The following is a 20,016-nucleotide window of genomic DNA, read 5'->3' on the forward strand; positions in this document are numbered from 1 at the left end:
AATTGTATTGGACATGTAACCCACAAAACTAGTGTGGTTACTGAGAAATGCAAGTGGTACTTACACCACAGCAACAGTTAAAACTAAGAGATCTCTACAGCATGGGCTGGGAGCCAGCTTGCTTTTAGCTCAGGGAGTAGAGGCTCCTATATTCCACTTCAGAGGTCCCGAGTTCAAATCCGCACGCTGGCAGTTACAGATAGTTTTGGGGCCAGAGACTTGAGAAGGGCAAAGGAAGGCCACGGAGAAAGGTCCTCGTTGTGATAGAGGCTGGGCAGGGGAGTTCTGATCTCTGTCTGCAACATGGAACAGCGCTCTATTAAAAACTTTCCTCTGCTGTACAACAGGAGCAGCAGGAGATAGGGGGGGTCATGGCTACTGTGTCTGATCATGTGGGTCCATTGGCCAAACACTGCCAGGGAAAGATGCTGGGGGGGAGGCACAGATGCCTTTGAAGCTCTGAGGATGTAGTAGCAGCTTCGTTTCTGGTTTCCATGGAGAATTCCTGCATAAAACTTGTCTTTGTGTTTCGCACAGGGGGTCAGGATTGAGCTATCAGCAATGAGGACTTTGTAGCTGCAGCAAGACACTTGCTTCTGAACAAAGACAGCATCTATTAGAGAAGCATTTGACCCATTTGAGCAGCTTCAATGTGTCATGTATTTCAGATTCACAAATGTGAATACCTCCTCTTTGTTTATATCTTTCTCCCCAGGAAGCAATTAAAGTGTCCCTTGATCTGTTTTGTTTGTTAGGCTCTGTGGATATCCTCCGTTCTATGATGAAAATGACTCCAAGCTCTTTGAGCAGATCCTGAAAGCAGAATATGAATTTGACTCTCCATATTGGGATGACATCTCAGAGTCTGGTAAGGAGCTCATTTAATTGCAATAGCCATTTCTTGCACATCCCTACATATTACTGACATCTACCATGCATGCTTCCCAAGGGTGAAATTTGGATCTCCATAGTATTCCTAACTCCTGCTAACTTGAGGTCAGAGAGAACTACATGTTCAGCTGAGGGCAGGATTGTAACCCAAATATTTTTAACCATCTTGGTAAATTATTTTTACGAGAACCTCAAATGAAATAGTCTCCTTGCAACATAAAGCACCAAAACATGACTTGTAGAGATGACTACGAAATGACAATTAGCATTTGGCCCAAGAAAACAACGCACTTTCATTTTTCCAGCACATCCAAATAAACGACACATTTTCATCTGGCTCTAATAACAAAAAACAAAATAATTCAGCGCTTTTCCTTCATGTGTATTGCTGGTCTGATTGAATTTGTGCAGTGTAAACAGGAAAGAATCAAGCTCAGGAAATCAATGGCTTCCAAATGGAAATGGCTAAAACAACCAGGGAAGAAAAATCTCATCAGTCCCCAGGAAAGGGAGGACATGCGGTTAGTAGTTATAGCACTGGGATGGGAGTCGGGCATCCTGGATTCCATTCATGAATTTGCCACAGACTTGCTGTGTAACCCAGACATGTTATTAAGGTCTGTATATACTAGCGTTGGAGGTATAATTTTCAACTCAGACAAATGTAGATGTGCTATTTCTGTTTAAACTAGCATGTTAAAAATATCAGTGCATCTGCCACAGCACAGAGGACAGGATTGCTAGCCAGCCATTTACGTACTGGAGTCCAGGGCAGAATTTGTGCTTGGGGCAGCTTAAAACTACCTAGTGCTACAAAATTTCATACTGTGTACATGTGGTATCCAGATAACATTGTGATGATAAAAATCCATATAGAGGAAGATTTAGAGAATTTGAGAGCACAACAGTGAAAGTACGTGAAACTTCTCTTAAGAAATCCCTAAAATATTGCTGGAATTCTCCCTCAGACAGATCAAGTTAACACAAGGCACCTAAATCAAGCCACTCAATTACAAATTTGGCTTCTTGGAAAGGCATGTACGTCACATTTTTCAGGCTGCCCCATACATTTTTGATGTCCTCCCTTTGGTGGTCTTCTCTCCATCATATAAAAGTCTCCTGAAAACACACTGCTTCAAGCCCAAGTGAGCTGATGACATTCACCATCTACCGTTCTTATGTTTGATATTTAAAAAACAGCAGCCAAAACATTAACATAACAACCCAGTTGTTACTAGACTGAAATGAATAATCACTGGCTTTGCAGCCCTTATCCTTCTTCACCTTCTCCCCTCCCTACTTTTTGTCACCCTCACTCATGATGTCACATTTAATATGTATCACATAAACCCTTTGGGGCTAGTGACTGACTTTTGTGAAGCAGATAGCTTATTTCTGGGGAAGCCTATTAAGCCATGATTAACTGATTAAAATAGGAAAAAACAACAAATGGTCTGGTAGCACTTTATAGACTAACAAAACATGTAGATCAGTGTTTCTTAAACTTTTTAAGACCGAGGAACACCAAACAATAATTTTTTTTTATTAGGAATGTAACCAGCTCCCCTTAAAGGCCACCCCGAGTTTGGGTGGACTACCATCTTATGTGGGAGCTTTGCTCTCCAGTTGGCCTTCTGGCCTTATTGTAGCACTCGTGCGGCAGGAGCGAGTCGAGCCTATGTGTATCCCAAGGGGGACCGGGAAGGGGGCTCGGGCCCTCCCTCTCTCCGAGCCCCGACCCAGGGCCCTAAGAAAGGGGACGTGTGTCCCCTGTCAGTGGAGGGGGTCAAGATTCCCCCAAACCCTCCACTCGCAGGGTTTCACGGCCCTGCCCTGGGTCCCTTCTTCCCGGTCTGTTTCTTTACTGATTCTCCCAGCCTGGGGACAAGCTTACCCTCCGTCCTCCGCTTCGGAGACTTCCTGGTCATCTGGACTCCTCGGGGTCTGGGTCCTTTGGCAGGTCCTGGGGCTCCTCCTTGGGCCGAACACCCTCCTCCCCCTGGCCGAGGCTTGGGCCTTTTTGAATCCCCCGCTCCCCGGCGCTTTGGCCTGACATCACCCCCGCGCCCAGGCCCCCACCCTCTTTGGCGTCTCGGCCGGCACCTCCGCTGACGTCATCCCGAGGCGTCGGTTCGGGCCGTACACTATCGGCCGCGCCGACGCTCGGCATCGCCTCCCGGCTCTTGGCGGCGCAACCCCCGCCGCTCGATCCCCCCTCCCGGTCTTCACCCCCCTCCTCGGGGCTTATCTCAGTGCGGGGTCGGGCGGGGAGTCCGCCTGCCCCGTCACACGGAACACCAAGGATTTTTTGGTGAGCAAAGAAAAAGGTTGAGGGGAAAGTTATTGAGCAAAAATCAAGATCACCTGCCCTTTTAAGGGCAGCCATTTTGAACCCTGTTGTTCTCCACGGCACACCTCCAACTGCCTTGTTGCAGACCGGTGTGCCTGGAACACAGTTTAACAAATACTGAATATGATATCATGAGCTTTCGTGGGCACAGCCCACTTCTTCAGATGACCAGAGTTTTGCGTATAGAAGTGAGCTCTGCCCACGAAAGCTCATGATACCATCTATATATTTTGTTAATCTATAAAGTGCTGCCAGACGATTTGTTGTTTTTTCCTGTACAGACTAACTCGGCTACCCCCTGAAGCTTCTGATTAAAATAGGAATGTGGAAACTTAAATATCTATCTAAGCACCCTAATGCAGAGTTGGAATGCTCAGTCTATATGTTCAGATTTGATGACTGACTCCTGTGTCTCTCTTATTATTACTCATCTTGCCTATTGGGCTAGTCTTACTAAAGGCACACTTCACTATGATGAAGGTCCTATATGGGGAGCGTGGGCAGGGGAAGATAGTCATTGTATCCTACAGTGTGTCCTTGTTTCTCCAGGGGTCATCCTCATTTTTTTCTTTATTTAATTTAATTTAATTTAATTTAATTTAATTTAATTTACCTTTTTACAGCTAAAGATTTTATTCGGAACTTGATGGAAAAAGACCCCAACAAAAGATATACCTGTGAGCAAGCAGCCCGGCACCCATGGTAAGCCACTAACACATTACTTCCATTGCAATGACCTTATTGCTGCAGCCCCTGTCTGTGGCCCCTGATTCTTCCTGTTTGTTCCATTGTGTCTGAAATTAGGCCCTGAACTTGCAAAATTGTGATTAACTTTAAGTTTGCCATTGAAATCACTGAATAATTAGATAATTACTGCACTCAGTTAGTTATGCTGCTGCAATGCAGTTGTGCCTGCATGAATCAATGCAGAATTTTGCTAAAACTCAGATTGCATATGCAATTACTGTTAGTTATCTTACTTATATAGCCTTCATCCAAGCCGTTTATGAGCACCTAACAGCCACTGAAGGACTTTACCTCATAGCACCTCTGTGAAACATGGATATATCATCCCCATTTCACAGGTGAGGCATAGGGTAATGATATTTCTACTTTGCATTAAAAAATATATGTTCTTAATGGTGGCTAGCCAATCCACATTACCTAATTCAGGTTAAAATAGCAGTACAAATACAACAACACAGCTAAGAGTTGAAGTTCAATACAAAGCGCCTGCTCAAGTGACTATGACTTTGCATCTGTTTACACCAGCATAAGATCACACTCTTTTTTTGGAAATGTAGACATGTAACTAAGTGACTTGCCCAACATCATGCTTAATGACTTCTTTGTTTCGGTCTTCACCGAGAAGTCTGATGAAGAAATGCCTAACATGGTGAATGCTAGTGGGAAGGGGGTAGGTTTAGAAGATAAAATAAAAAAAGAACAAGTTAAAAATCACTTAGAAATGTTAGATATTTGCAAGTCACCAGGGCCTGATGAAATTCATCCTAGAATACTCAAGGAGCTGATAGAGGAGGTATCTGAGACTTTAGCTGTAATCTTTGGAAAATCATGGAAGACAGGAGAGATTCCAGAAGACTGGAAAAGGGCAAATATAGTGCCCATCTATAAAAAGGGAAATAAGGACAACCCAGGAAACCATAGACCAGCCAATTTAACTTCTGTGCCAGGAAAGATAATGGAGAAAGTAATTAAGGAAATCATCTGCAAACACCTGGAAGATAATAAGGTGATAGGGAACAGCCAGCATGGATTAGTAAAGAACAAATCATGTCAAACCAATCTGATAGCTTTCTTTGATAGGATAACAAGTCTTGTGGATAAGGGAGCAGCGGTGGACGTGGAATACCTAGACTTTAGCAAGGCATTTGATATGGTCTCGCATGATGGATTAGATGTGTAATAAGCTGTAGCACAGTTTGCAAATTATGTAGCTTAGATGCATGCTACGTTATCCAATTAGAAAGCATGTTAAGTTTCAATAAGGCTTAAAAGCGATAGCATGGAACATATGCCTAGACTGAAATTCATGGTATTTATGACCTTTCACTGAGGTTCATTTGTTTGTCTACATTTCTTTGTTACTTTAAATTCTGAGACAGAAGAAAAAGTTGAAACAGCAGAAAACTGGGGCTGTAGTGGATTATGATGACTTGCTGATTGGGCACAATGAGCCTCGCAGTACCCTGTGTTTAAACGTGTGACTGATGTTGCTTTTATTCATGTATAGGAAAATTATCCCCCACTGCCTAGCAGAAGATTGAGTAATGGTATAGGATATGACCTGATGTTCCTAAATCAGTGCAATGAAAAAATATTCTTCTTGCTATGTTGGTTTCCATTCTGACTGCAATGTCCAAAAATTAGAGTCATGGTTTGCTCCTCTAGTTAATTAATGACTGGTGATGCAGATCAATGAATTGAGAATATATACAAAGCAAGTGATAGTCTTGGAAATGTTGGTATAACAGCACAGAATAATCATAATTGCTGTGCTACATCAGGCAATGACTGCAAGCTCTCAGACTAGCTATAATTACAAACTAGATTGAGACTCAGCCTTTGCAGTCAAAGGGGCAAAAACAAGTGGGGGAAAGAGCAATATATATATTTTCTCACAATAAAAAATAAAACACGAGACATAAAGGATGTCATGCAAATAATGTGGGAAATTGAGATTATTTTTCTTCATCCTCCTAACTATCCACTACCACAAATACATTGCAAATGTACGATATTAGCAAGATCAGTGGCCAGCCTCAATATGAACAAGCAACTTGGAAAAGAAAAAACATAGACCATTTCTCCCGTGTCCCACCAGTAACAGTACTATCAGCTTGTAACAAAAAGGTTATTTTGGAAATGCTTTGTAATTTTTGTGAAGGAAAAACGTGATTTCACAGAATGCAATTCTGAGTCTCAAGAAAAGTGATAGAAGTCAGTATTCCAAATACAGAGTACAGGACCAGGGATGCAACTCCCAGTGGAGAACTGGATGACCTTTAGTATTTCTGAAGGACACATTTTCTAAAACATTATTTCCAAGATACCCAGAATGTACAAATCTAAATCTTGGCCCAGTAACGTTGCTGTTGGTTGCTGGACTACAATAAAAAAATTCATGGCAGGACCAACACACAGCTGCTAAGTCCTATCAGTAGAGCAGAAAGAAAAAATATTGTTCTGTTCTTTAGTTTTTGGCTTTTATATGTAGTCCCCTTACTAAAGGGGCCTCTACATTTTTGTGGGAGGATCCTTTGTGCTGCAATATAGTCCTAGAGACTACAACTCCCATGAACCCTTGGGAAATAGGAAAAACCAGGGGCTTGTCCAGGCATTTTGGGAGCGAGAGAGAGGCTCTCCATTTTGGGAGAGAGGACCCAGGCTGCTGTGGAGGAGCCTTTGTCCAGTCCAGGAGTTGTTGTGTTGCAGCTAGAACCTGGGACTGAGAACCTGCGTGGCTTCGATCTAGCAGGCTGCTTCAGGGGCTGATGATTGTCCCTATAGGGGAGAGACTCTGGCTGTGCCTGTGGCTGAGAAGGGCTACATAAACCTTTACACAGAAGGAAACTGTAAGTAACTGGGCTCTTTGGGAAAGTGCTGACTGAGACAGACCTCAGGGATATAGACTAACTATGGGTGCAGCCGTGTTAGTCTGGTGTAGCTGAAACAAAAGACAGAACTATGTAGCACTTTAAAGACTAACAAGATGGTTTATTAGGTGATGAGCTTTCGTGGGTCAGACCCACTGAGGAAGTGGGTCTGGCCCACGAAAGCTCATCACCTAATAAACCATCTTGTTAGTCTTTAAAGTGCTACAAAGTTCTGTCTTATGGGTCCAAAGAGAGGCAGAGTGACCAGCCCAATGAACAAGAGCTGCTGGCATCTGGTGGTGCCTGCTCCAGTGGCAGAGGGATTTTTCAGCTGGCTGCTCAGCTTGGACAGACACACACAGGACCTGTACAGTGCTGTCTCCACTCCAGCTGCAGACCTTCAAGTGCACCCACGCAAGCAAGGTCAATTTATCATTTTTAATACTCCACCAGGATGAGAAAAGTAGCTGGAGTTGACGGAAGAGCAGCCCCCACCAACCTTAACACATGGAAGACACTGCCATAAGTATGTCAACTTCAGCTACACTAGTCATTTAGACCCGTGGTGTCCAACACGCTAGCTATTAGCCACATGTGGCTATTTGGCCGATTGGTTGTGGCTAGTGCTACTGCTTCAGAACTGGTTGAACATTATGGACTTAGATGAACCAAGGGGTGGAGGGACTCATGTAGACTAAGCCTAAGAGAGGTGCAGGAAAAGCCTCTGGTTAATGTAGCCCAGATTGATAGGGGAACTCCTTTATTTTGGTATTATGCCTAAAATTTCTGTTCAACCAACAAAGTGCCCTGAGTGAGGGGCCTTGAACGGACTCCATGTAGAATTGACCTTCCTCAGAGAGCTTATGTGTGCAACGACATTTTCTTGCTTCTCCCTCCATTTTACATGTTTTATTGTGAGGCCAAGTCTATGGGATTAGCAGCAAGCAATGAGGCAGAAGTTCATCAAATAAAAGGAACTGTTTCACAGAACATATCAGAGTATGACCGTGAACAGAAACATTTAATTATGCAAGAGAAACTGGGGCCAATAAGAAAGGCTTAATTATTTCTGAGACAAGGTAACTGAGATAAAAAATTTTACTGGACTAATTCTCTTGATGAGAGAAACAAGCTTTTGAGCTATACAGAGATTTTCTTTGGGTCCTAAAGAAGAGCTCTGTGTAGCGCAAAAGCTTGCCTCTCTCACCATCCGAAGTTGGTTCAATAAAAGATATTTCCTCACCCACCTCGTCTCGCTAATATCCTGAGACCAACACAGCTACAATAACATTCACTGGTTATCTCACTACACTGCCTATACAGATATAGCTCACCTCAAAGTGTGCTTATGACTTTAACTGTCACATCTTTTCAATAAAATATTCCCAAGGAAACAAGCAAATTGAGAAAGCTACGGGCTTGATCCTGCCAAAAGTATGTAAGTAATTTTATGCACCTGAATAATCCCCTTGAGTATGATATAATAATACAGGTGTATTCAGCTACCCATGCTTAAGTGTTTGCAGGATCAGGGCCTAACAAATTAAAATGCCTCTTTCCAAAGATCCATTTTTCAGCACTGTATCTGTTCTTCATATGAACATAAAAACATGCCTGCATTTATACAATGCTTTTCTGTTTATAATCAAATGAACTTGACAGGAAAACAGTATGTTTAAACTCAGAGTTGGCAGGAGAAGTAGGCTAATAATTACAATAAAGTATTGCAAAGGAAACAGCACAATATATAAGCCTTGTTGGTAGAGGTGATTACATCCTGAACTGCATAATCTTCACATTTACACAGTCTTCTCCAACTTAATCTGCAGGTGCTTTATTCTCTTTTTTGCCAGGGTCATTTGTTTTACTGCACACCTCTCACTTAGGATATGTCTACACAGCAACATTATTTTGAGATAACTAGTGTTATTTCGAAATAACTTAGTCCGTGTCTACACAACAGGTAGTTATTTCAAAATAATGTTGAAATATTGTCAAGCTGGAGAACTTCTTACTCCAACTGTTGTTGGTACTCCTGTTACTGCTTGCAAAGTGGGTTATTTTTGGGTTTTGACCAGCTGCTTTCAGGAGTGGTGCACAGCCAGGGCAGGAGTAATTCCACTTCACTCCACTGATCCACCAGTGCCTTAACTCCACTGCTCCACCACCCAGAAGCCATCTCAGTGAAATGGTGCCCAGCCCTGAACCTCTTCATACTCCCAACCTCCTGCCTCAGACGTGAGTCCCCTGCACCCAAACTCCTTTCCAGAACTTGCACCCTGAACCCTCTCCTGGACCCCAATACCCGATCCTGGGCTAAGCCTTGAGCCCCTCCCACACTCCAAACTCCTTGTCCCAAAACCAGAGCCTGCACCCCAACCCTCTTAGGGTTGCCAGGTGTCCGGTTTTGAACTGGACAATCCAGTATTTGAGCTTTCTGTTCGGGAAACAAATTGAGAAAATATAAATGAGAAAATATAAGCGTCCGGTATTTTCTAAATATGATGTATTGTGGATTGTGATGTAATGTCAAGTGTGTCTGGTATTTTTATTGAAACCATCTGGCAATCCGAAACACTCTACCCCAGCCTGGTAAAAGTGAGTGAGGAGGGGGGAAATAAGAGGGTGGAGTGATCAGAGTGAAGCCTCAGAGAAGGGGTGGACCAGGGGCAGGGCCTCAAGGAAGGGGCAGAAATAAAGCAGGGCAAGGGTATTTGGGTTTGAGGTAGATCTTATGATGCACTTAAATTGAAAAAGTGATTTTTTGGTTAAAAAGGTTGGAGACCACTGGTGGAGCATAGGCGCTGGAACTAGAGATGTGTGGGGTGCTTGCCACTCCCCCTGGCTTGTGTGGTTTCCATTATGTACAGGGTTGACTGTTTGATTCAGTGGCACTCAGTATCCCCATTATAAACATTGTTCCAGCACCCTGCCTAGGAGAGGAAAGATTGTCCAGTGGTTATAGGGCTAGGTTTCGACTCAGAAGATCTGCATTCGGTTCCCTGCTCTGCCACAGACTTTCTCAGTAACCTTCAACTGCTTTCCTCACCTCACTATCTGTAAAGTGAAAATATAAGCAATACCCTCCCTTACAAGGGTGCTGTGAGGATAAATCCAGTCAAGACTGTGAGGCACTTAGATACCCTGGTGATGGGGGCCACATAAACACTAGAGGTAGCTTGATTTTCTCCTGCCCATCAGAACCTTGGCCTGCTATTGCTTGGGCCCTTGCAAAATATAATAGTTCCACTATTCCATAAAGAGCTTTGTTCTCAGACAGTGTTATCTGAAGTGTGTAAAGGTTCCCTGAAATGGAACCGGAGATGCGTACAAAATAGAATCATAGAATCATAGGACTGGATGGGACCTCAAGAGGTCATCGAGTCCAGCCCCCCGCTCTCAAGGCAGGACCAAGCTCTGTCTACACCATCCCTGACAGATGTCTATCTAAACTGTTCTTAAATATCTCCAGAGAGAGAGATTCCACCACCTCCCTTGGCAATTTATTCCAATATTTGACCACCCTGACAGTTAGGAATTTTTTCCTAATGTCCAATCTAAACCTCCCTTGCTGCACTTAAAGCCCATTACTCCTTGTCCTGTCCTCAGAAACCAAGAGGAACAAATTTTCTCCTTCCTCCTTGTGACACCCTTTTAGATATTTGAAAACCGCTATCATGTCCCCCCTTAATCTTCTTTTTTCCAAACTAAACAAGCCCAGTTCATGAAGCCTGGCTTCATGGGTCATGTTCTCTAAACCTTTAATCATTCTTGTCGCTCTTCTCTGTACCCTTTCCAATTTCTCCACATCTTTCTTGAAATGTGGCGCCCAGAACTGGACACAGTACTCCAGCTGAGGCCTAACTAGTGCAGAGTAGAGCGGCAGAATGACTTCACGAGTTTTGCTTACAACACACCTGGGCTACGTCTACACTGGCCCCTCTTCCGGAAGGGGCATGTAAATTTCACGAGTCGTTGTAGGGAAATCCGCGGGGGATTTAAATATCCCCCGCGGCATTTAAATAAAAATGTCCGCCGCTTTTTTCCGGCTTTTAAAAAAGCCGGAAAAGAGCGTCTAGACTGGCCCCGATCCTCCGGAAAAAGTGCCCTTTTCCGGAGGCTCTTATTCCTACTTCAAAGTATAAGACCCTCCGGAAAAGGGCACTTTTTCCGGAGGATCGGGGCCAGTCTAGACGCTCTTTTCCGGCTTTTTTAAAAGCCGGAAAAAAGCGGCGGACATTTTTATTTAAATGCCGTGGGGGATATTTAAATCCCCCGCGGATTTCCCTACGACGACTCGTGAAATTTACATGCCCCTTCCAGAAGAGGGGCCAGTGTAGACGTAGCCCTGTTGATACAACCTAGAACCGTGGTCCCCAACACGGTGCCCGCGGGGGCATTTCCATGCGCCCACCAGGTGCTCAGGGCTGGCCTGGCACTGGGCGCATGGCGGGGAGAGCGCCGGCCCCGGGAGCGCGGAGCTGGGCGGGGGGAGCGCCGGCCCCGGGAGCGCGGAGCTGGGCGGGGGGAGCGCCGGCCCCGGGATCGCGGAGCTGGGCGGGGGGAGCGCCGGCCCCGGGAGCGCGGAGCTGGGCGGGGGGAGCGCCGGCCCCGGGAGCGCGGAGCTGGGCGGGGGGAGCGCCGGCCCCGGGAGCGCGGAGCTGGGCGGGGGGAGCGCCGGCCCCGGGAGCGCGGAGCTGGGCGGGGGGGCGCCGGCACCGGGAGCGCGGAGCTGGGCGGGGGGGCGCCGGCCCCGGGCGCGCGGCGCTGGGCAGGGGGAGCGCCGGCCCCAGGCATGCGGCTTTGGGGGGGCCGCCCCCGGGGCGCCCCCAGGCATGCGGCTTTGGGGGGGGCCCGCCCCCGGGGCGCAAGTGTCCCCGCCCCCTGGCACCCGGCGGGCAAACGGCCACGCCCCCTGGCGCCCGGCGCGCAAACGGCCATGCCCCTTGGCGCCCGGCAACCTCCAAAGGTTGGGGACCACTGACCTAGAATCATATTTGCTTTTTTGGCAGCAGCATCACACTGTTGACTCATATTCAACTTGTGGTCCACTATGACCCCTAGATCCCTTTCCGCCATGTTCCTTCCTAGACAGTCGCTTCCCATCTTGTATGTATGGAACTGATTGTTCCTTCCTAAGTGGAGCACTTTGCATTTCTCTTTATTAAACTTCATCCTGTTTACCTCTGACCATTTCTCTAACTTGCTAAGGTCATTTTGAATTATGTCCCTATCCTCCAAAGAAGTTGCAACCCCACCCAGTTTGGTATCATCTGCAAACTTAATAAGCGTACTCTCTATCCCAATATCTACATCATTGATGAAGATATTGAACAGAACAGGTCCCAAAACAGACCCTTGCGGAACTCCACTTGTTATCCCTTTCCAGCAGGATTTAGCACCGTTAACAACAACATGAAGTCAAACTCTTCTGGCTCATCCCTGAACGCTATTTATTTTGGAGTATCTCCAATGGTGTGTGTGTGTGTGTGTGTGTGTGTGTGTAAAATCAGAACTGTTCTGTTCCTCCAACATTATCCATCACAGCTTACTCCATGTTTCCTGTGATCACACTCTTGAGTATTTCCAAGCAGTATTTGGCCTGTAGAAAGTTTGAATTGGCTGCCTTCAATAGGCGTGAGGGTTCTGAAGATAATACTAGATGAAAGATTCTGGCTCCCATTGTGGGCAGGGAGGGGCAGGCTGAAAGAAACATGTGCTTCCAGTACTTTGCTGAAGAATCATCCAAAAGGGAGTGTATTGGTTTTGTGAGACTTACAGGTTTCTATAAAAGCGACGAGGAGTCCTGTGGCACCTTATAGACTAACTGAAGTGTAGGAGCATAAGCTTTCGTGGGCAAAGACCCACTTCGTCAGATGCATGTAGTGGAAATTTCCAGAGGCAGGAATAAATATGCAGGCCAGGTTTCTATAAAACTCAGTAATGCTGTGTGTAGATAGATAGTAAAGATAGAATTAAACCCCAATTCATGGGTAAAATAATCAGATTAAATAAAATAACATTTGACAAATACATAAATTTATTTTGCAAATTTGGGTCCATATTCGGTTGTAGTTACTCGAGATGAATGGTCCCAGTAGTCAAGGGAACAACTTATATAGGTGCTACTTGTTATGGCACTAACAACCTGGCCTTCGGTGTTCTTTACTTCTTGAGTACCCTCAGCTTCCTCTGCAAGCACACCTCAGAGGATCAGGCCCTTAATGGATGAGAAAGTTGTCAGACTTGACACACTGGCTTCTCTTCTTGGATGTATCCACAAAACAAGCTTCTGCCCACTGCCCTGACAATGTGCTCCATTCCTGGCCCCTCTAGGTTAGTTCAGCTCCTGGGGCTTATTCAGTCCTCCACCTTTGCAATGAGACTGTCGACAGTGATGCCAATTGGTGATGTGTGTGATGCAGACACATCTCCATCTATATGCAGACTAAATACCAATTTGCTCACATGGTCCACCAAAGAGCAGTCAGGTTGTGACAGCTTTCAGATACAGATAGAGAGAGGCCAGATTCAGCCAGTTACCCAGCAATGAAAAGCTCAGTCTGCTTAGGTAAGTCTTGGTCCAGTCCTGTATGATTCTCAGCGCCTCATAGAACTATACTCTATTTCAGACAGGCTACATCTAGACTGCAGGCTTCTTTCAGAAGAAGCTTTTCCAGAAAAGATGTTCTGAAAAAACTTCTTCCAAAAGAGAGCGTCCACACTGTGAAAGTGCATCGAAAAAGCAATCTGCTTTTTCGAAAGCTAGCGTCCAGACTGAATGGATGCTATCTCACATTTAAGCTATGATTACTATGGACAGAATGGCCACCAGGGCACTTGTGCTTTTTCCTCTTTCCTCTTCTTCCAAAAGAACTCTCTCTCCCCCAGCCACACACTTCTTTTTCCAAAAGAGCTCTTTCACAAAAAGGCTTCTTCCTCATAGAAATAAGTTTACCAATATTGGGAAAACCCTACTGTTCTTTCGATTTTTTTTGTCGAAAGCACGTGATTGCAGTGCAGAAGCTTGCAGTGTGGACGTAAGTGAAGTTTTTTGGGAGAAACGGACGTTTTTCAGAAAAAACTCTGTAGTGTAGACATAGCTACAGAGACCTTAATCATGTTGCTTTTTCTAAGTAGCTTCTGCCTGCATAATTTATTAATGTTTGCAAAGTGCTTTGAGATCCACCAGCTAGAAGAACTGGTATAAGTAAAATGCAGGACAATGTAGCACTTTAAAGACTAACAAGATGGTTTATTAGATGATGAGCTTTCGTGGGCCAGACCCACAAAGTAGTCTTTTTCTTATTATTGCTATTATTGTACTTTGGGTTAAAAGTTGTCATGCAAGACAATTGCCAGTGCTTACCAAGATATATGGATCTCATTATGTATCTGAATGCCTCACAACACCCTTCTAGGATAGGGACATGCTGTTTATCCCCATTTTACCAATGGAGCAGTTGAGGCACAGAAAGAATAAGTGACTTGTCCAAGGATACATAGTGGTGCTGCCCATGTTTCTAAAACAAAATTGGACAAGCTCTTGTCCAGTTTATGAATATATACATTCAGGGAGCACTTTTTTTTCCCACCAGCCCTGCAAACAAACGCTATCATGGACTCAACTAGTACCCTCAATGACATTCATGCATGGGGCGTTCATGTCTGGGCAGAGTGTTGCTGAAATTTCTGAATGACTTTGTTTTCCAGTTTGTAACCCCCTTTGTGCTTCTGCTGGGAAAGTAATACAGCTCTCAGTTCTCTGGACCTGTCAGATTTATCAGCATGGAGGATTTCATCCTCTCCAGTTCCTCCCTAATGTCATTTAGCTTCCTAAAAAAACTTTGGGGGCATTGTAACTGGCTCCTGTATTTTTTTCTTTTTGGCTAGTCTGAAAGTTTCTGGGGACTTCATCTGCTATATATTTTCCAAAGATTGAATTTACTTCTGGAACCATCTAATGAATGTATGAAACAACTCAGGAGGCCAGCCTTTACTTCCTGGTTTCAGCCCCAGGGCATGTGCCAGGCTTTCAGTAGGATTTACCTCTGTCATATGGCATGGTATCCTTGATTCCTGTGATTGCTGTTACAATAGCTCTCCTGGCTTCATGTGTCAGACTCATCCCATATGTAATTCTACTGATCACAAGACAGATGAATTTGTCCCTTTGTGCACAAATATATTATTGATGTAAACACTAGACATTGTATAGGCTGTGTCTTGTGGAGATTGAGCTATCGCATACAGTCCATACTTCTGTGGTAAGAGACTCCATGTTTCTGCTTTACTGAGTGCAAATTTACACTCAGTAGGATGGCCAACTACATACATTTCAGAATGTCAGGAAAATCTCCAGTGCAAATGGAATTCAGGCAGGCTGGAGTTCTTTAGAAAACCGCTACATGTTTGGAGGATAAAATGCTAATCTTACAACTAAACCAGTGATAACAATAATGGGAAGTTAGAAACAAAAATACCTAGAATAGATCATACCTTAAATTCAGTACCTGTAAAATCATGGTTTACACTGACTACTTCTGGTCACTTTTATACATGATCTGAGGGTTAGAAAATGTGACGTATAGTGCTAGACTGAAGGAGCTCAATTTATTTAGTTTAATAAACAGAAGGTAAAGAGGTGACTTGATCACAATTTGTAAGTACCTATATGGGGAACAGAAATCTGATGATAGATGGTTATTCTATCTAGCAGACAAAGATATAACAAAAAACAATGGCTAGAAGTTGACACTAGATAAATTCAGACTGGAAATAAGATGCAAATAGGAACAACTTGCTAAAGGTTTTTGTGGATTCCCCATCGCTGGTATGTTTTAAATCAAATTTGGATTTCCTCCCTCCCATAAAAGACCTGCTCTAACTCAAATGGGAATTATTTTAGAGGAGTTCTATGGCATGTGTTATACAGGAGGGCAATATAGATGAGCATAATGGCCTTAGAATATATGAGTCATAAAGTGAGAGGTGTTTTCATTAAAGAATGCTGGTTTGGAGAAAAGCATCTGTAAAATGGTCTCATTTTTCTGTTTCAGGATTGCAGGGGACACTGCCCTCAGCAAGAATATCCATGAGTCTGTCAGTGCGCAGATCCGAAAGAACTTTGCAAAAAGCAAATGGAGAGTAAGTGCAACATTCTCAGGGGGCTACACTGCAAGGGTATGTCTACACTACCCTCCTAGTTCGAACTAGCGGGGTAATGTAGGCATACCACACTTGCAAATGAAGCCCGGGATTTGAATTTCCCGGGCTTCATTTGCATAAACTGGGTACCGCCATTTTTAAATCCCTGCTCGTTCGAACCCCGTGCCGCGTGGCTACACGCGGCACGAACTAGGTAGTTCGGACTAGGCTTCCTAGTCCGAACTACCGTTACTCCTCGTGGAATGAGGAGTAACGGTAGTTCAGACTAGGAAGCCTAGTCCGAACTACCTAGTTCGTGCCGCGTGTAGCCGCGCGGCACGGGGTTTGAACGAGCAGGGATTTAAAAATGGCGGTGCCCAGTTTATGCAAATGAAGCCTGGGAAATTCAAATCCCGGGCTTCATTTGCAAGTGCGGTATGCCTACATTACCACCCTAGTTCGAACTAGGAGGGTAGTGTAGACATACCCCAAGCTATTACCACTCGCCTGTTTTCTAAAGTAGGCACTACCTTCCTATACATGGCATTGCATTACTGTCTTTCAAAGGGATGTAGTCATTTTTTTTGTGCCTCAGAATTTTAGGTAGAATAGTACCACTTGCATTAGCTATAGCTGCTGCACTGGGAATTGAACCAGGGAACCTCTAGACCCAAAACTTGCTCACAGAGGAGGCTGTAGGACCCACAGCAATTATATAAGTGCCACACACTGGAAGCCAGAGTTACAGGCTCAAGGCTTAAGAAGGGCTTATTTTATTTTCTCTGTATCTAGATTATAAAAGAATAACTCCTAAAAGCTATTTTAAAAAAATGTGTATCTGACAGTTCTGAAAGAAAAGAATACATTCACAACCATGTGTTTGTGTGGTTTTTTTTCTTCCCAGCAAGCATTTAATGCCACTGCAGTTGTGAGACACATGAGAAAGTTACATCTTGGCAGTAGCTTGGACAGTTCAAATGCAAGTGTGGCAAACACCCTCAGCCTGGCCAATCCGCTTCCCGATGGAACAACCAGAAAAGATTGTAAGTACATGACAGCAAAGCAACAGTGCTTCCAACTCCTAGCAGGGTACAGGTGATCAATCAGCAGTCATCCTTCGTTGCTCTATCCCGCAACGTGTGAAAGCAACTCTGCTTTCCTCCTATCAGCTCTGTTCAGCCCAACAAATTTGACCCTATAATATTTTCACTTTCCCTGGGGGAAAAAAGACTAATTTCTGATTGGTTGTTATATTTACACCTTGGCTGAACCACTGGAAGTGGCAAATCATCTCTAATCTCAGTGAACACAAATCCCTTTTATTTTAGCAGAAGGCAGACCTCTTACACCAAGACCAGATTTGGCCCAGCATCTTGATTGTTATATATTATGACTGATATTTCAAAGCTGTCTAAGGGATTTGAACACCCAACCTATATACTTTTCTAAATGTCAGAGGTAGCAGCCGTAGGGATTATTTGGGAGAGTGCAGAGTTTCCTTTACAATGAAGTTCTTTCTCATCCCTACTCTTTGACCATTGATTTATTCTTCCTGGCTCACGATCTTTTGTGGCATATACATCACAAAAAGCCAATTAAACTGGGGATATAAACATAACTATTAGTTCAGGACCTATTAAATGGAGATTTAAGATGTGGAACTGAATAGGCATGCGAATGGCTTCTTAGACTGCAAGTTACTGCTCAGTTTCAGTGAAGGCTTAATTGGCTCCTTCCACAGCAACATGACAGAGTGTTTGATTCACTGTACTATGTTGTATATGGAACTATATGTTTAGTCCTTAACTTTTGGGCCAGATTTTGGCTGACCCTGTTTTCTCCCCTTCCTCCTCTACCCACTACCATGCACCTCCTTGCAAATTCCTTCCACATCAGTTCCTGAATGCAAGGAAGTACACGGGGTCTCGGTTAAAAGACGTGACAGCCCCAGTTCTGGCGTGCACTTTGGAAGCACTCCTACTGCTTCAGCCAGAATGCCTGCAAGGACTACAGCTGCTGCCAAACCCCTCTGCTTCACTCCCCTACCCAACTCAAGCAATGTTTTAGCCAAAATATAGCCCATTCCATTTGCATTTCAGGCATTGTAGCAATTCATGCAGATAATCTTTATTGGTGGAAATATATCATACTAAAAACCTTTTTGCCTGGAATACATCACTCCAGCCTAGTGCCACGTGCTCCAACAGCCTATGGGAAAGCATTGATTTTCTCCCAGGTGGTCTTCTTAAATCACCCAGCTGACACCTGAATATGAATAATATGCAGCCTTTTATCTACACATCACTTCAACTGTGGAGCTAAACCTTTTTCACTATGGTAGATAATGCAGCAGGGAGCCTGTTTCATGAAGACCTGAGATTTTATTATGAGTCTGAGTATAGTTACAAATGCAGGACCTAAGGCCCAGAGAATACGATTGCAATTGCTGGTTTGACTGTTAACCTCAGATAAGGGAAAATTAAACTATCAAAGCCTCTGACCTCATGTGGGTTTTGTTTTATTATCATGAGGAAATCATTGTTACAAGGGGTGATGAATGAGAGGATGAAACCAAGAATAAAACGCACTTAAAACTGTTGCAAATGCTAAGATAACCCAGTACAATACATGGCAATACAATGCTACAAAATGATGGATTAAGCAGCCAAGGACATTAAGAGTGAACCAGACATGCTGAGCTGGTTATATTTGTAGGTCAGCTGGAATTTAAAGCAGAAAAGAATGACAAGATTCTCTAGCATCCCAAAATGAATACAGTCATAGAATCATAGAACTGGAAGAGACCTCAGAAGGTCATCAAGTCCAGTCCCCTGCTCTAGGCTGGACCAATTCCAACTAAATCAACCCAGCCAGGGCTTTGTTAAGCCGAGACTTAAACACCTCTAGGGATGGAGACTCCACTACTTCCATAGGTAACACATTCCAATGAGAGATCTTACTAGTGAACACACAATGAATTAAAGAGAACAGTTGAAGGGAATGCAGCAAGTAATGGTGGAACCCCCAGGGGACTGCAAATACAACTAGAGAAAAAAAGGGAAAGTTTATACATCCAATACAATCTGCAGATCAGCTCGTTCCTGGGAAAAATGAATCTCTCTGAAGTGCTCTTTCCTGCCTCCTTCTTTCTCATTAGTTATATTTGGGAAAGAATTTCTTATTTGGAAAAAGTAATGTGCAGCTGCAGACAGATGTACAAGTAAGTTAAGTGACTTGCCTATAGTCCCACACTTAGTGAGTGACTAAAGAAAACCCAAGGTTCTTTCTGCTTCATAGATACGGGGCTTTGTTCCCCTTTCACTTTCGTTCAAGTGAATCAGGAATAACTGCACTCAAGTGAATGGCTTTTACTTTATACAACAACAAGAGAATCCAAGATTTTCATGGCAACCAAACTTTAATTCACAGGCAGACAGTGTCATGCATTAGACTCTCTCCAATTCACTGACCAGTCTTGTTTCAAACAATACCTCCAAAGTGCCTCTCAATCAGTGCCTCCAAAGTTAGTTCTCTGTTGGAATTCAGGAGGCAAGTCTTGCTAACTATATGGGTTCTATCATCAGAACATAAGAATGGCCATACCGAGTCAGTCCAAAGATCCATCTAGCCCAGGATCCTGTTTTCCGACCGTGGCCAATACCAGGTGCCCTAGAGAGAAAGAACAGAACAGGGATTCATCAAGTGATACATCCCCTGTCTCCCATTCCCAGACTGGCCAAACCAATTACACAAACATACTTAGAGGGTCATGTTCACATTGCAAAAATCCTGTGCGCTGAGTGAATACCAGGAAAACTGCTATTTAGCAGCTCAAGGCCATCGTCCCTAACAGTTCCACCTTGTGATGTGCAGCCACAAACCACATATAGAGCCAACTAGAGATGTAAAGGGTTAACCGGTTACCTAGTAAGCCTGCCCCTTTACCAGCCAAGGGCTTTCATCTAGGCTTACCTTGTAATGAAAAATGTATAGTTGTCTTTAACTCACCCA

At 44.1% G+C, this 20,016-nt stretch overlaps 1 protein-coding gene across 3 annotated transcripts in view; it reads left to right on the forward strand.

Moving 5' to 3' along the window:
- CAMK1D (calcium/calmodulin dependent protein kinase ID) overlaps positions 1-20,016 on the forward strand; it is a 408,029-nt gene that overhangs the window by 379,542 nt on the left and 8,471 nt on the right. For all 3 annotated transcript variants that reach the window (XM_006117098.4, XM_075926019.1, XM_025181664.2), the window contains exons 7-10: positions 756-868; positions 3,865-3,943; positions 15,918-16,005; positions 16,910-17,048. In XM_006117098.4, the coding sequence (XP_006117160.1) occupies positions 756-868; positions 3,865-3,943; positions 15,918-16,005; positions 16,910-17,048 (419 nt within the window). The remainder of the gene's footprint in view (positions 1-755; positions 869-3,864; positions 3,944-15,917; positions 16,006-16,909; positions 17,049-20,016) is intronic.

The sequence above is a fragment of the Pelodiscus sinensis genome, chromosome 1 (genome assembly GCF_049634645.1).
Source record: "Pelodiscus sinensis isolate JC-2024 chromosome 1, ASM4963464v1, whole genome shotgun sequence".
Classification (NCBI taxonomy): Eukaryota; Metazoa; Chordata; order Testudines; family Trionychidae; genus Pelodiscus; species Pelodiscus sinensis.